Source organism: Molothrus ater, chromosome 29 (assembly GCF_012460135.2).
Source record: "Molothrus ater isolate BHLD 08-10-18 breed brown headed cowbird chromosome 29, BPBGC_Mater_1.1, whole genome shotgun sequence".
Lineage (NCBI taxonomy): Eukaryota > Metazoa > Chordata > Aves > Passeriformes > Icteridae > Molothrus > Molothrus ater.
This window is the reverse complement of record NC_050506.2, coordinates 2,882,015-2,898,968: the sequence shown is the minus strand read 5'-3', so window position 1 is coordinate 2,898,968 and position 16,954 is coordinate 2,882,015. Positions and strand designations below refer to the sequence as shown.

At 50.4% G+C, this 16,954-nt stretch overlaps 1 protein-coding gene across 4 annotated transcripts in view; it reads left to right on the top strand.

The window, feature by feature from the left end:
- LOC118695933 (histone-lysine N-methyltransferase ASH1L) overlaps window positions 1–16,954 on the top strand; it is an 81,139-nt gene that overhangs the window by 22,143 nt on the left and 42,042 nt on the right. For all 4 annotated transcript variants that reach the window (XM_036397755.2, XM_036397754.2, XM_036397758.2 and 1 more), the window contains exons 3-4: window positions 1,473–6,231; window positions 15,251–15,355. In XM_036397755.2, coding sequence (XP_036253648.1) covers window positions 1,473–6,231; window positions 15,251–15,355 — 4,864 coding nt within the window. The remainder of the gene's footprint in view (window positions 1–1,472; window positions 6,232–15,250; window positions 15,356–16,954) is intronic.

Here is a 16,954-nt window from a genome sequence, read left to right as displayed (position 1 = left end):
GTTCTGGGAGGTCCCAGGTGCTTTTCAAATTGGGAATAAAATCACAGCATCACAATGACTTTGGGCTGGGAGGGACCTTAAAGCCCAGCTTATTCCACACCCCTGCCATGGCAGGGACACCTTCCACTGCCCATGTTTGAATTTTTGAATTTATTGAGATGCTCTCAGTAGGATTTATGATGTGTTGCAGTTTTGATTTTAACCTTTACAGAATAAATTTCAAGTTTGGTTAGGTGTGAGCTGGAAATTAAGTGTGAGTTTCAGTTATTCCATGTGCGTGTGCATTATCACCCTCCCCTCCATGCAAGCAGAATAATTTGACTTATTTTATTTTTTTTAATATTTATTTTATTTTATTTTATATTTTATTTTATTTTATCTTGTTTTATTTTATTTTGTTTTGTTTTATTTTGTTTTATTTTTAAATAAAATAATATTTTATTTTATATTTATTTTGTTTTGTTTTATTTTAATTTATTTTATTTTATATTTATTTTATTTTATTTTATATTTTATTTTATTTTATCTTGTTTTATTTTATTTTGTTTTATTTTATTTTATATTTATTTTATTTTATATTTATTTTATTTTATTTTAATTTATTTTATTTATCTTGTTTTGGTTTATTTTGTTTTGTTTTATTTTAATTTATTTTATATTTATTTTATTTTGTTTTATTTTATTTTGTTTTGTTTAGTTTTATTTTATTTTATATTTATTTTAGTCTTTATTTTATTTTATATTTATTTTATATTTATTTTATTTTATATTTTATTTTGTTTTATTTTATTTTATTTTATTTTATTTTATTTTATTTTATTTTATTTTATTTTATTTTATTTTATTTTATTTTATTTTATTTTATTTTAATTTTTTTAATTTATTTTCCTGACTGTCAGTGTTGTGCTGGGAGGAGCAGCTGTTTCAGGGCTGGGGGGCCAGGGCTGAGCTGCCAGCAGGGCTGTGCAGGGACACGGTGACAGTGCCAGCCCTTCCAGGGCACTGCTCAGCTGCTGCTCAGCACCATGTGAGCTCTTCAAGTGCTCTCACACTATAAATAGCCCAGCACTTTGTTGTTAGTGAGTTTTTATTAATAAACATCAACAGTATTTTTGGAGGATATTTGTAATAATTGGGGGACAGATTAAATGGTTTGTATTTTCAGACTGGGAGGGAGTTTGGGTTTTGTTAACATCAGCAAAGCCTCAGCAGGTCCACCATTAAAACATTTTGCTTTAAATATGAATATAACTATTATTTGTTGAATGTGTTTATTTTATTATGCCATTATTTAAATTACTGATATTACTATTGTTCGGTTTGAAATTAATAGGATCATGAAGCCTCTGTTTATACAGTAACCCTGATACCAGAGCAAGTGTTAATCACCAAAACATAAAAAGATACTGTGTTACTCAAAGTGATACTTTGTACCCTGTTCCTAAAGGCTTTTTTTGTTTATTAACTCTTAGGACCCTTCCAAGTCTTACAAGAAAGCTGGAGAAGTTGCACCAGTTGAGTTACACGTGGAAGAAGGTATCCAAGTAGAAACAACCCCTTTATCTAAGAAAGTTTCCCCATTGCATTCTGAAATGACAGATTATATAAAATCATCTCCTCCAACCATTATCAGTAGCCATAATTCTGATTTAAAGGATAGAACAGAAATTAACGGAGCAACAACTGTCACAGAAAAATTGGCTCAACTTATTGCAACTTGTCCTCCTTCCAAGTCTTCCAAAACCAAGCAGAAGAAGCCTGGAAGTGGGAATGGAACTACATCTGGTTTGGTGAAAGACTCTGGGAAGAAGCTGCCAGGAGCTATAACTGCAAGTGGGTTGGTTAACAAAGATTTGGTGAAGAAGCTGCCGGGCTCTGGGGTTGCTGTTGGGTTGGTGAACAAGGACTCAGGGAAGAAGCCATTAGGGATTGGCAGCGCAGCCATATTGGTTAACAAAGACTCTGGGAAGAAGCCCCAAGCAATCAGCCCCTTAATTGGATTGGTTAACAAAGACTCTGGGAAGAGACCTCCAGGGATCAGCACTCCAACAGGGTTAGTCCACAAGGATTCAGGAAAGAAGCAGCCAGTGACCAGCTCTGCAGTTGGGTTGATCAGCAAAGATGTGGGGAGGAAAGTTCCAGGGATCAGCGCTCCAACTGCCCTGCCCAGCAAGGAGCCTCTCAAGAAGCCAGTAGGGATCAGCACTCCAGCAGGATTGGTTAACAAGGATGCTGGGAAGAAGTTGTTGGGAATGAATAGTCCTACAGGTCTGCTTAACAAGGATTCTGGAAGGAAGATGCCAGGGACTGGGAACAGCACAGCTCTGGTTAACAAAGACTCTGGAAGGAAGACGCCAGGGATTGGCAGCCCCATGGGACTGGTTAGCAAGGACCCTGGGAGGAAGGTGCCAGGAATCAGCAGTCCTGTGGGGTTGGTTAGCAAGGACTGTGGGAAGAAGCCAGCAGGGATGGGCAGCCCAGCTGGTTTGGCTACCAAGGACTCTGGAACTCTGAAAGCAGACTCCCTCGTGCCCTCCTCAGAGCCCTTTAAGCTTCCTTGCAATTCAAACCTCAGCAGCCTTGAAAGCCACGAGCCTGTGGATTTACTGAAGGAAAATACAACCAGCAAAACCTTTGAGAAGCACATTATGAGACAGAGCAAAGAAAGTATCTTGGACAAGTTTTCCATTCGGAAAGAAATTGCTGATGTAGGCAAAGAGATGTTCAATGAAGGAATGTGTGTTCCACAGGATGCCTACTCATCCAGTGAGAAAGGGATTTATGAAACATCAAAGCACGAGAAGCAGCCTCCAGTTTATTGCACTTCACCAGACTTCAGGACAGGAGGTGCCTCGGAGGTGTCGACAGCCAAGTCCCCGTTCAGTGCAGTGGGAGAGGGGAATCTCCCATCTCCTTCCCCCACTGTGTCTGTCCCCACCCTGAACAGGAGCCTCTCCACAGCCTCCTCCCAGCTGGCGTCCAACTCATTGCACTTAAGTTCCACGGCAGAGCTCTTGGAAGGCATTTCAGATCCCATGGGCAAAACGCCCTTCTCCTCGGACAGCTCCCTGCTGAGCCTGAACAGGACATTGAACCACACCCTCAGCACTGATTTTAAAGGTGCTGAGAAAGACTTAAGTGATTCGAAAGCCTCTTACGTGGAAACTTCGAGAACAAGTCCTCCCACGGGGAAAAAGCCCATTTTGGCAGCTGAGACAAGCATCCACGCTACTGTCACCCCTTCAGTAGTTAGTTTTACCAGCTTGTTTGGGAGCAAGCAGTTCCTCAAGATCGGTGCAATAGCTGCATCTGAGAAATCCTGCCAAGGAGCAAAAAACCTGAGCAGCACTCAGCAATCAAAACCTTTAAAGAAAAGAAAAGGAAGGAAGCCACGATGGACTAAAGTGGTGTCGAGGAGCGCCTGCCGACCTCCAAAGGGTCTGGAACTAGAAAGGTCAGAGCTTTTTAAAAACATTTCATACAGTGCACTATCGAGCAGTAATTTGGAGCAGGCCAAATTCCTGAAAAACATCGGATCATCCTCATTTGTGGAGCATGAATTTGTCAAGCATCAGTTGCCAAAGCTGAATGAAGCTAATGGACAGTCCCTGGCACTGCTGGCTGAGACTGACAAACAAACTCCAAAGTTCTACAGCTCTCACAAACAACCCTCTAGCTTGTGTATGTCGGATGATTTCTTACCTGACATATACAAACCCAAGAGAGGAAGACCTAAATCCAAGGAAATGCCAGAACTCGAAGGTCCCCCCAAAAGAACTCTTAAGATCCCAGCATCAAAAGTCTTCTCAGTGCAGTCAAAAGAAGAGCAAGAACCCCCAATTTTGCAGCCTGAAGTGGAAATTCCCTCCCTAAAACAAAGCTTATCAGGACAAGCTTTTCCTAAAAAGAGGGGGAGACCTAAAAGGCAGATCCGGTCATCAATAAAAATGAAACCACCTATTCTGTCTGTGGCACCTTTTGTTGGAACAGAGAACTCGAGCAAGATGGGGCCTGAAAGCGAACAGCATCGACCTGGGGAGTTCTTTGAGAGGAAGGACCAGCTCCGAGGGCCAGAGGAAGTCCAAAGCCCCAGTATTTGTAGCATGAGTGATTTGGAAGTAGACTCAGACAGAAAAGTTGCCAAGAGAAATAATGGCCAGTTAATGAAAACAATTATTCGAAAAATAAATAAAATGAAAACTCTGAAGCGAAAGAAACTCCTGAATCAGATTCTGTCCAGTACAGTGGAACCAAATACCAAAGGGAAGATGCAATCCAAGCTCCACAACACCGTGTCAACTCTTGCTGCCACGTTCGGTTCAAAACTAGGCCAGCAAATCAACGTCAGCAAGAAAGGAACTATTTACATAGGAAAAAGGAGAGGGAGGAAACCTAAAGCTGTCCTGAACGGCATTTTAGCCAGCAGTGCCGCCAGTCTGACAGTTCTGGAGAAATCTGCCCAGCAAGCTCCCGGTACGTCCCTAGGACAAGTCCTCCCCCACCTGCTGCCCTCGGCAGCGAACCCCTCGGAGATCCTCCCGTCCCCGGTGTGCTCGCAGTCCTCGGCCGTGAGCGGGGGGCAGAGCCCCGTGAGCAGCGACGCGGGCTTCATCGAGCCCAGCTCGGTGCCCTACCTGCACCTGCACTCCAGGCAGGGCAGCGTGGTGCAGACGCTCGCCATGAAGAAAGCGGCCAAGGGGAGGAGGAGGCTGTCCCCACCCACGCTGCTGCCCAACTCCCCGTCCCACCTGAGCGAGCTGACGTCGCTCAAAGAGGCCACGCCGTCCCCCGTGAGCGAGTCCCACAGCGACGAGACCATCCCCAGCGACAGCGGCATAGGCACGGACAACAACAGCACCTCGGACCGAGCCGAGAAGTTCTGCGGGCAGAAGAAGAAAAGGCACTCGTTTGACCACGTGTCCCTCATCCCAACCGAGAGCTCCACCGTGCTCAGCAACCTGAAGGAGAAGCACAAGCACAAGTGCAAGCGCCGCAGCCACGATTACCTCAGCTACGACAAGATGAAGAGGCAGAAGAGAAAAAGGAAAAAGAAGTACCCTCAGCTCCGAGGGAGGCAGGACCCTGATTTCCTCGCTGAGCTAGAGGAGTTAATAAGTCGGTTAAGTGAAATTAGAATAACCCACAGAAGTCACCATTTTATACCCCGAGATTTGCTGCCTACCATTTTTAGGATAAATTTCAATAGTTTCTACACCCACCCTACTTTTCCTTTAGATCCTTTGCACTACATTAGAAAACCTGATTTAAAGAAAAAGAGAGGCAGGCCTCCAAAAATGCGGGAAGCAATGGCAGAAATGCCTTTCATGCATAGCCTGAGCTTCCCCCTGTCCAGCACCGGGTTCTACCCCTCCTATGGCATGCCTTACTCCCCTTCTCCCCTGGCAGCTGCTCCCATAGGATTAGGTTATTATGGAAGGTACCCTCCAACTCTTTACCCTCCTCCACCCTCTCCTTCTTTCACCACCCCCCTACCCCCACCTTCCTACATGCATACAGGCCACCTGCTCCTCAACCCCACCAAATACCACAAGAAGAAGCATAAACTCTTGCGCCAGGAAGCTTTCCTCACCACCAGCAGGACTCCTCTGCTGTCCATGAGCACGTACCCCAGCGTCCCCCCCGAGATGGCCTATGGCTGGATGCTGGAACACAAGCACAGGCACCGCCACAAGCACCGGGAGCACCGCTCCTCCGAGCAGCCCCAGGTCTCCATGGACACCATCGCGGCCAACAGCTCCTCCAGAACGGTTCTGGAGTCCTTGAAGCGCTACAGGTTTGGGAAGGAGGCTGTTGGAGATAGGTACAAACACAAAGAGAAACACAGATGCCACATGGCTTGTCCTCACCTCTCACCTTCCAAGGGTTTGCTAAGCAGAGATGAGCAGTGGGTCAGGAGAGAGCCTGCAGAGTCCAATTCCTTGGCGCTGGGATTGCAGACCCCTCTGCAGATAGACTGCTCTGAAAATTCCCCAGCTCTGTCCCTGGGGGGATTCACTCCCAGCTCAGAGGCAGCCAGCAGCGATGAACACACAAACCTTTTCACAAGTGCAATAGGCAGCTGCAGAGTCAGCAACTCTGCCAGCACCAACGGACGGAAAAAGTTACCGGAGAGCCCCGGCCTGTTCGGCGGGCAGGACACGGCGCTGAGCCGGCCCCTCCGCAAGGAGCCCGCGCCTGCCTCCCTGGAGAAGGCCCTGCAGCCCCTGGCAGGTAAGGGAGCCCGGGCTTTCCACGAGTCCTGCTGGGTTCTGTTGTACCAAACACACCTGGAGCAGGGGCAGGTGAGGCTCTGGCTCTGCAGGGATCATTCTGGGGTCCAGCCCTCACCAAGGGCTCTGTTCCACGAGTCCTGCTGGGTTCTGTTGTACCAAACACGGCTGGAGCGGGGGCAGGTGAGGCTCTGGCTCTGCAGGGATCATTCTGGGGTCCTGTCCTCACCAAGGGCTCTGTTCCATGAGTTTTGCTGGGTTCTGTTGTACCAAACACGGCTGGAGCAGGGGCAGGTGAGGATTGGGCTCTGCAGGGACCATTCTGGGGTCCTGTCCTCACCAAGAGCTCTGTTCCATGAGTTCTGCCTTGTTCTGTTGTACCAAACACGGCTGGAGCAGGGGCAGGTGAGGATTGGGCTCTGCAGGGATCATTCTGGGGTCCTGCCCTCACCAAGAGCTCTGTTCCATGAGTTTTTCTGGGTCCTTTTGTACCAAATATGGCTGGAACAGGGGCAGGTTCCCTCTGGCTCTGCAGGGATCATTCTGGGGTCAAGCCCTGCCCCTGCCCTCACCAAGGGCTCTGTTCCATGAGTTCTGCTGGGTTCTGTTGTACCAAACACGGCTGGAACAGGGGCAGGTGAGGATTGGGCTCTGCAGGGATCATTCTGGGGTCCTGTCTTCACCAAGAGCTCTGTTCCATGAGTTTTTCTGGGTCCTTTTGTACCAAATATGGCTGGAACAGGGGCAGGTGAGGATTGGGCTCTGCAGGGATCATTCTGGGGTCCAGCCCTCACCAAGAGCTCTGTTCCATGAGTTTTGCTGGGTCCTTTTGTACCAAACACACCTGGAGCAGAGGCAGGTGAGGATTGGGCTCTGCAGGGATCATTCTGGGGTCCAGCCTTGCCCCTGCCCTCACCAAGGGCTCTGTTCCATGAGTTCTGCTGGGTTCTGTTGTACCAAACACGGCTGGAACAGGGGCAGGTGAGGATTGGGCTCTGCAGGGATCATTCTGGGGTCCAGCCCTCACCAAGAGCTCTGTTCTGCAGTGTCAGCACAGACTGACCCAGAGCCACCCATGGCACTCTGTCCCTTCTCCCAACAGACTCCTCTTGCTTCCTTACATGATAAGGCTTTGCTCATGCAAAGGTCTTTGCTTTTTCCATACAATTTTAATTTTCCAGAGAAATGAGGGAAATTCTCACAATTTTTGATACTTTCAAAGCCATGTTTGAAGTTTGGTTGCTTTGGTTCAGACCACCTGTTGCTGCTACTGTTGTGAGTAATGTTTCCATTTAAGAAAATGTTTCCTATTCCTTTTGTAACTCCATTTTGGTAATTTGACAATCTCTGCTACAAGACAGCTTTTAATCCTTGCCTGGAGGCCTCTTGCAACACCTCAGAACAGCTGGGGTTGGTGCTGGGGGTGCCTGAGACCAAACCTAGAAATTTTGGATTTATTCATAGTTGGGAAATGCATCTGACAGCCTCGAGCAAAACTGGAACAGGAGGAGCAGGAACAGGAGCTTGTCATTTGCATAATATTAAGGAAAAGCAAAGATAACCTGCAAAGGGGAAGTGCAGCTTGTGCTCCTGCCTGCTTCCAGTGTGTGAAGGGACCCTGAGCTGCTTCTCCCTTCCCTTCTTGCCTGCATTCTCCCTTGAAGTTTAAACCATTTTCCCAAGCCACTTGTGACTAATATTTCACAGAGCAAGAGCCAGCTGCTAGCCAGGACTGAAAAATCCCTCCTCACATTCCTGGCTCTCATCTGGCTCTTCCCATGGGATTCTCCTGCTCTGATGCCTGCTGCCAGCTCCTCTGCTCTGCACACCTGTGATTTTCTCTTGATTTGGGGGGGTTTATGTTTTCCTTCTTTATTTTAAGCCCAGCTGGATCTTTGACAAGTTCACATTTCTTTGTGCTGGTACTGAAATTACTTGAGGTGGTGAGTGGGGTGTGGAGAAGGCAGCAGAACCATGAGATTGCTTCTCCTGCAGTGATGGAAAGAGAAGTTCCAAGTGTCACTCAGAGGGTTAGATTTGGCTCTGAGGAGTGAATTGGGAACCTGAGCAGCCCTGGGAATTGAGAGGTGTTTCCCATTGGATGGAATGACCTGACCTGGGTTTGAGTGAGGAATAACCCAAGGGAGGGGGAGAGCAGAGATGTTTTTTGTGCAGGCTCTGCCTGCTCCCTGCCCTGGAGGTTGGAATGATTCCTCAGGCTGGGATGTCACTTCCAGGCAGGGCATTCCCACCTGGAACCTGGATATTTTGTGAGGCTGGCATTTGGCTCAGTGTCCAGCTCGTTCCCAAGGAGCCCCACACCACTCAGAAAACTTAAACCAGATCTGGTAAAAAGCCCCAGGAAAGAGAAATGCCAGATTTGGGGGTTTTAGATCCATGTCAGTTTGCATGTTGTGTTTGGAGTGTTTTGGGTTTAGCTGTGGAGCCAAATGGTGATTCTGAATCCATGACCGTGGATTAAAGATTAAAGGAAAGACACAGATGGAGGGAAAACCTTTGGTGCATCAAAGATTATTTATTTATAAAACCAGATGCAGTTTAGGTGCATGGTAGTGCTGCATCAGAGACTTGGAATAAGCAGGCAGGGATCAGCATCAGGGAACCCATCCAGAATGGATCTTTTGGACCCATAGGGAATGTTTGTGATGCTTTATTTCAGAGTATTCCACGTGGAAAACCATGCAACACTACCTCAGCTCCACAGTTTGAACACAAACCTGGCCTGACTGCTTGAATAAATTCTTTTTACAATATTGGCAGATATTTGCAGGGTTTTGCCCATGTCTCAGTTGTGTTAGAAAGGGCTTGTGTTGGTTCTTTGTGCATTTCCCACGTCTCAGTTGTGTTAGAAAGGGCTTGTGTTGGTTCTTTGTGCATTTCCCACGTCTCAGTTGTGTTAGAAAGGGCTTGTGTTGGTTCTTTGTGCATTTCCCACGTCTCAGTTGTGTTAGAAAGGGCTTGTGTTGGTTCTTTGTGCATTTCCCATGTCTCAGTTGTGTTAGCAGAGGGTTGTGTTGGTTCTTTGTGCATTTCCCATGTCTCAGTTGTGTTAGCAGAGGGTTGTGTTGGTTCTTTGTGCATTTCCCATGTCTCAGCTGTGTTGGGTGAGGGTTGTGTTGGTTCTTTGTGCATTTCCCATGTCTCAGTTGTGTTAGAAAGGGCTTGTGTTGGTTCTTTGTGCATTTCCCATGTCTCAGCTGTGTTAGCAGAGGGTTGTGTTGGTTCTTTGTGCAGACAGGACTCCAAGGAGGTCAGAGTTTCCCAGGAGGTGAAGCACAGGTGGAAGTTCTCACCTGAGGCTGTTGTGTGGCCTTGTCACAGCCACATTGGGGCAGCTCACGAGGCTCTGGGGTTTTGTCCAGGCCAGTTTTGTAGGACTCTGCTCCCTGTTCATCCTAAGCTGTTCCTGACCTCCTGCAGCTTTCCATCAGAGTTATTTTGGACAAGTGATGCCGATCTTAGGCCAGCCTTGGTGTGCTGCTTACAGCTCCTGTGGCTCGGCGTGTTCCACTTGCAGTCCTGGCAGGAGGAAAACAGGATCAGCCTAAGTGCAGGAGGAAAACGGGATCAGCCCGAGTGCAGGAGGAAAACGGGATCAGCCCGAGTGCAGGAGGAAAACGGGATCAGCCCGAGTGCAGGAGGAAAGGGGATCAGCCCAGGTCCAGGAGGAAAGGGGATCAGCCCGAGTGCAGGAGGAAAGGGGATCAGCCCGAGTGCAGGAGGAAAGGGGATCAGCCCGAGTGCAGGAGGAAAACGGGATCAGCCCGAGTGCAGGAGGAAAGGGGATCAGCCCGAGTGCAGGAGGAAAACGGGATCAGCCTGAGTGCAGGAGGAAAGGGGATCAGCCCGAGTGCAGGAGGAAAACGGGATCAGCCCGAGTGCAGGAGTAAAGGGGATCAGCCCAGGTCCAGGAGTAAAGGGGATCAGCCCGAGTGCTGGGGGTGGCTGCCGCTGAACGCTCGGTGCCGCTTCCATTCCCTCTGCAAGCACCGGGCCGGTGTGAGGCTGCTCCTGCTCTGGCTGTCCCGGTCTGGGTGAGGTGCAGGTGCCGTTCCCGTGGGATCACCGGTGTTACCGGGCACGGCCGTGTGCTCCTGGGCTGACCCGGCCAGTCCCAGACCGTGTGTCCGTCCCTGCCCCAAAGAGTCCCGGTCCCTGTCCCGTGAAGTCCCCGTCCCTTTGTCCATCCCTACCCAGGGTTCCCGGTCCCTGTGCCGGTCCTGTTCTGAGGGGTCCTGGTCCCTGTATCTGTCCCTGCCCGAGGGTTCCCTGTGCCGGTCCCTGTCCCGAGGGGTCCTAGTCCCGATTGCTGTTCCGAGGGGTCCGTGTCCCCGTCCCTCTCCCGAGGGGTCCCGGTCCCTGTCCCTGTCCTGAGGGGTCCCTGTCCCGAGGGGTCCCTGTCCCTGTCCCGAGGGGTCCCTGTCCCGAGGGGTCCCGGTCCCTGTCCCTGTCCTGAGGGGTCCCTGTCCCTGTCCCGAGGGGTCCCTGTCCCTGTCCCGAGGGGTCCCGGTCCCGAGGGGTCCCGGTCCCTGTCCCTGTCCCGAGGGGTCCCGGTCCCTGTCCCTGTCCTGAAGGGTCCCTGTCCCGAGGGGTCCTGGTCTCTGTCCCTGTCCCGAGGGGTCCCGGCCGTTCCCGTTCCCGCCCCGGGGCCGCGGCACCGGCGGGCAGCAGCGCCCCCTGGCGGCCCCGCCGCTCCTCTGCCGCGTCCCGCCGAGCCCAGTGGGGTGGGAGGACCTGAACGGACCGGGGGGACCTGAACGGGCAGGGGGGACCCGAACGGGGCAGGGGGGACCCGAACGGACCGGGGGGACCTGAACGGGCAGGGGGGACCTGAACGGGACAGGGGGATCCGAACGGACCGGGGGGACCTGAATGGGGCCGGGGGGACCTGAGCGGGTCGGGGGGACCTGAACGGGGCCAGGGGGACCGGAATGGGACAGGGGGGACCTGAACGGGGCAGGGGGGACCTGAACGGGACAGGGGGGACCTGAACGGGACAGGGGGACCCGAATGAGCCGGGGGGACCCGAATGGGCAGGGGGACCCGAATGGGCAGGGGGACCCAAATGAGCAGGGGGACCCAAATGGGCAGGGGGACCCGAATGGGCAGGGGGACCTGAACGGGCCGGGGGGACCCGAACAGGGCAGGGGGACCTGAACGGGCCGGGCTCGCTGAGCACCGATGGTGGCAGCCCCCGGGACACTGCGGTGCCAGCCCCCGGGATGTGCCACCCCCTGCCAGCACCGCCGTCCTTGCCACCTCCAAACCCTTCTCTCTCTTTTTTTCCCTTGTTATGAATTACAGTCCATTCCCCACTCAACTCCCGCTGTTTAATTTCTGTTTGCAATCCCAGCTCCCAGGGCTTGGTTAATGTAGATTTTTTTAATTCAATGCATCTTGGAGTTCCTCAGGAGGAAAAGTCACCCTGGAATGACAGACCTGCTACAGCAGCTCCCTAAACCCAGAGGGTGGGTGGACAGAGGGTCAGAATAAAGGAAAACTCATGGGTTGAGATAAGAACTCTTTAATAATTGAAATAAAATTATATACAATAATTGTCTAATTACAGTTCCAGCCCATGAAGTTTTATCCTTCTTGTTTTTCCCTCTTCAGCCCACGTTGTTTGTGCTCTTGTGCTGAGATTTGGATCATTTGTCCTTGGTGCCCAGCTGGAGCAGGAATTGTTTTGTCTCCCTGCTCTGTGCACAGAGCTCAGCATCCCCTCATATGAAACCCAGACTCACACACTAAAGCAGCCCAGAACCTGAAAAATAGAAAAACTAAACCTGAGGCATCACTGGGACAAATTCACCCTGTCCCAGCTGGAACCAGGAGAGCTCTTGCCAGTGCTGAGCACCTGTGCAGTGCCCCTGCTCAGCTCAGCCCAGCTCTGGAGAGCTTGGAATCCTTGGAAAATTGCTGGAATCCTTGGAAAATTGCTGTTGTTCATTCCCTCCAGCAGTCATCAGGAGCTAAGAGTGCCCATCATTAAAAAAATTCCAAACTTGGAGGCAGGAGAGGATCCAAAAGGAGATTTTCCCAGAGATTCTGGTGAATCTCAGAGATTTTGGTGCTTTCAAGGATTCTCCCATCTTCACACACCTTGGGGTTTCCCTTGAGGCCATGGGCAGGAATTTTGGGCAGAACTTCAGTGTCCTGCTGTTTCCTTTTGGAGGATTCTTTGAGGAAGGGAGGGATATAGATAATAATCAATTATATACCAAAATATGGTATAATAATAAATATATAATATTCATTACTATACCATATTTTGAAGGGGAACAGCAAAAATCTGGTTTCTTGCATCCTGGATTTTGTCTTGTAGATATTTTCAGGATAAGCACATTCTCCTCTTGCACTACCACGTGCATTTTTGCTTATCTGAGGTTTTATAATGATCAGAGTTTTTAATATCTCAGCATTTTCATAACTGCAAAACCAGTTTTTTCTATGACATTTTCATGGCTCCCACAGCCTTTGCTTTCAGGAGTAATTGGGATTCTCTAAAAGTTGAAATTTTAGGAAAATGAAGCAGTTCACTGTAAGAAAATATTTATGTGTAAAAAGGAAAAGAAATCGATCTTTGCTTGTGTTCTAAGCAGAGCTGCCTTTCCCAGCCCTGGCCCTTCACCCTGCAGCACCTGTGGGATTCCTGTGTCTTCCTAAAATTGGTTTTGAACCAAGGAATGGGAATTGTGCTTCCCATGCCTGGTGACATCATCCAAGGATTTAACAAGTGCCAACAAGCCCTGTGTGCTGGGAACACAGTGAAATGTGTTCTGCAGGTGCCTAAAATCCAGTGCTGCTCTGTGTGTAGATCATCATCATCATCATCATCATCATCATCATCATCATCATCATCCTCGCTCGTTTAGGCCCCAGGGCTTTAACAGATTTGCCATGATAGACTGGAGCAGGAATGTTTGTGGCTTTTATTGTGACAGGGTCTTGTAAAGGAAAAGCAACACAGCAAGGGAGAAATTTAAAGATTTTTTTAAATCTTAGGAATTTTCTTTTTTGGCTTTTCACCTTCCTGCGGTTCCTGGTGAGCAGTTCTGCCCAAGGAGGGGAAGGAAATGCTTTACCAGAATGAAAAAGCACTTCCAGCACAGAGGGATGGCATCAGCAGCACAAAGCACCCAGGGTTTCCCCTCCTTCCCAGTGCCCTGCATGGTGGTACAGAGGCTGGCAGGGACAGTGGGGACAGGGCCAGCACACCCAGGGACTGCACGGGCAGCACGGGCTGGAGAGGCTCTGAGGAGCAGCACGGGGGCTGGGGGATGGAGATCATCACCAGGGCCATCAGGGGGAGGTGATTTCCTTCTTCTCCACCTTGGAGAGGGCACACCTGGACTGCTGGGGCTGCTCTGGGCTGCCTGAGACAGGGGCATGCAGCAGTGAGCCTGGTGACAGGAGTGAGCAGGGAGTGGGAGCCTCTGCCATCCAGAGGGGCTGGAGAGCTGGGATTGCTCATCCAGAGGATCTGGGAGAGCTGGGATTGCTCATCCAGAGGGGCTGGAGAGCTGGGTCAGTGATCCAGAGGGGGTGGAGAGCTGGGATTGCTCATCCAGAGGATCTGGGAGAGCTGGGATTGCTCATCCAGAGGGACTGGAGAGCTGGGATTGCTCATCCAGAGGGGCTGGAGAGCTGGATCAATAATCCAGAGGGGCTGGAAAGCTGGGATTGCTCATCCAGGGGGGCTGGAGAGCTGGGATTGCTCATCCAGAGGGACTGGAGAGCTGGGATTGCTCATCCAGAGGATCTGGGGGAGCTGGGATTGCTCATCCAGAGGATCTGGGGGAGCTGGGATTGCTCATCCAGAGGGCCTGGAGAGCTGGGATTGCTCATCCAGAGGGGCTGGGAGAGCTGGGATTGCTCATCCAGAGGGACTGGAGAGCTGGGATTGCTCATCCAGAGGATCTGGGAGAGCTGGGATTGCTCATCCAGAGGGCCTGGAGAGCTGGGATTGCTCATCCAGAGGGACTGGAGAGCTGGGATTGCTCATCCAGAGGGGCTGAAGAGCTGGGATTGCTCATCCAGAGGGCCTGGAGAGCTGGGATTGCTCATCCAGAGGGGCTGGGATAGCTGGGATTGCTCATCCAGAGGATCTGGAGAGCTGGGATTGCTCATCCAGAGGATCTGGCAGAGCTGGGATTGCTCATCCAGAGGATCTGGAGAGCTGGGATTGCTCATCCAGAGGATCTGGCAGAGCTGGGATTGTCATGCCTGGAGCAGAGGATGCACAAAGGGAGCTCTTCCCAGTGTGTCCATGCTCCAGCTGGGAGGGAATGAAGAAAAAGGAGTGAAACTGGTGCTGGTGGTGCCCAGTATGAGGAGCCCACTGGAGTTCAGGGAATTCTGTTTGTGCAGAAGCAAAGAGTGGTCGCAGTGAGGGTGGGGAATTGCAGATCAGGGAATCTGTGTCACTGGAGATGTGCAAAAGCCACAGAATGGGGTGGCCCTGAGCAAGCTGACCCTGTTTTGAGCAGGGTGCTTGGTCTTGGTGATCTGCAGAGGTTTTCTCCAAACTCTTCTGAAAATCAAGGAGTTTGGATTCAATTGAGAGTGGGAATATATGGGGGATTCCTTTCCTTTCCTTTCCTTTCCTTTCCTTTCCTTTCCTTTCCTTTCCTTTCCTTTCCTTTCCTTTCCTTTCCTTTCCTTTCCTTTCCTTTCCTTTCCTTTCCTTTCCTTTCCTTTCCTTTCCTTTCCTTTCCTTTCCTTTCCTTTTTCCTTCCCTTTCCCCTTTTTTTGCCTTTCTTTTCCTTTCTTTCCTTTCCTTTTCTCCCTTACAAGCTCATTCTGGTGGTTAATATTACAAGGCTTTCCTCATGGCTTGTTTACCTCTGCACTTTCCTGTGTGCAATCCCTGCTTGGTTTTTCCTTTCCCTCCTTCCCCTGCATTCTGGGAGCACACAGGTGTTCAGAGTAACCTGAATTTAAACCTTTAGCCTGAAATGATGGGGTTTTTTGTGCCTTTCCCCTGCTCTGCCTTGCAGGCACTTTGCCAAACCAGGAGAAGCCCTCACAGAGGCAGTCGGAGAGCACAAACTGCAGCCCTTCCAGGAAGAGATCCACATCAGAGAGCACTTCTTCTTCTCCAGGCAAGTCCTGCTCAGGGACCTGGGCTTTGGGATCCCTGAGTGCTCAGAGCTGTGCTGAGACACAGCATGGCTGGGGGAGCTTCAGCTCGTGGTGATCCTGAGTTTTTCCTCTGATATTTTGGGACACCATGGCTGGGGGAGCTTCAGCTCGTGGTGATCCCGAGTTTTTCCTCTGATATTTTGGGACATCATGGCTGGGACAGCTCATGGTGATCCTGAGTTTTTCCTCTGATATTTTGGGACACCATGGCTGGGACAGCTCATGGTGATCCTGAGTTTTTCCTCTGATATTTTGGGACATCATGGCTGGGACAGCTCATGGTGATCCTGAGTTTTTCCTCTGATATTTTGGGACACCATGGCTGGGGGAACTTCAGCTCGTGGTGATCCTGAGTTTTTCCTCTCAGATTTTCCATGACATTTTGGGGTACAAGGGCTGTGGGTTGGGGTGTAAAACAGGGAGATTTGAGGTCTCAGAGAAGCAGCAGCAGCACAGCTGTGGCAGGGTAGGGTTTGGTTCCTCACCAGGTTAAGTTAGGCCTTGTGGAGCTCAGGGCTTTAATGCAGGCCTGTGACATTACAGTTAATCAATGATTAGAGGAATAAATCAATTCCTCCCTGGGCAGAAGCCTGACTGTGGCACTGCTCTGGAGGCAGAGGGTTCCTGGCCCAGGCCAGGCTGTGCTGTGGGGTTTTCTTGCTGACATGTGAGAATCCTGCCAAGGTGATGGAGGGTGACACGTGGCTCATCCCAGCCATCAGTGAATGCCCCCAGGAAGGTCAGAAATGCTCATGGCAGAGAGATAATGGAGGCACTGAAAGGCCTGGTAGCATCTCATCAAATCCATGATACAAGACCAGATCTTGGGTGCAGGATCCAGGTGAGCTGGGGTGGATGTCACAGAGAGATGCAGGAGAGGCTGGGGTGGGCTCTGAGCAACCTGCTCCAGTGGGAGGTGTCCCTGCCCATGGCAGTGGGTGCAACAAGATGGGCTTTAATGTCCCTTCCAAACCAAACCATTCTGTGACTCTGTAAAAGTGGAATGTGAGATCCCCTGGGAGCTCCATGTGAGAATCCTGGGTGGAACAAGATGGGCTTTAAGGTCCCTTCCAACCCAATCACCCATGCTGTGATTCTGGAAAAATGGGATGTGAGCTCCTGTGGGAGCTCCCATGTGAGAATCCTGGGTGGAACAAGATGGGCTTTAAGGTTCCTTCCAACCCAAACCATTCTGTGGTTCTGCAAAAATGGAATGTGAGCTCCTGTGGGAGCTCCTGTGGGAGAATCCTGCCAAGGTGATGGAGGGTGACACGTGGCTCATCCCAGCCATCAGTGAATGCCCCCAGCCAGGCCAGAAATGCTCATGGCAGAGAGATAATGGAGGCACTGAAAGGCCTGGTAGCATCTCATCAAATCCATGATACAAGACCAGATCTTGGGTGCAGGATCCAGGTGAGCTGGGGTGGATGTCACAGAGAGATGCAGGAGAGGCTGGAGAGGGCTCTGAGCAACCTGCTCCAGTGGAAGGTGTCCCTGCCCATGGCAGTGGGTGCAACAAGATGGGCTTTAATGTCCCTTCCAACCCAAACCATTCTGTG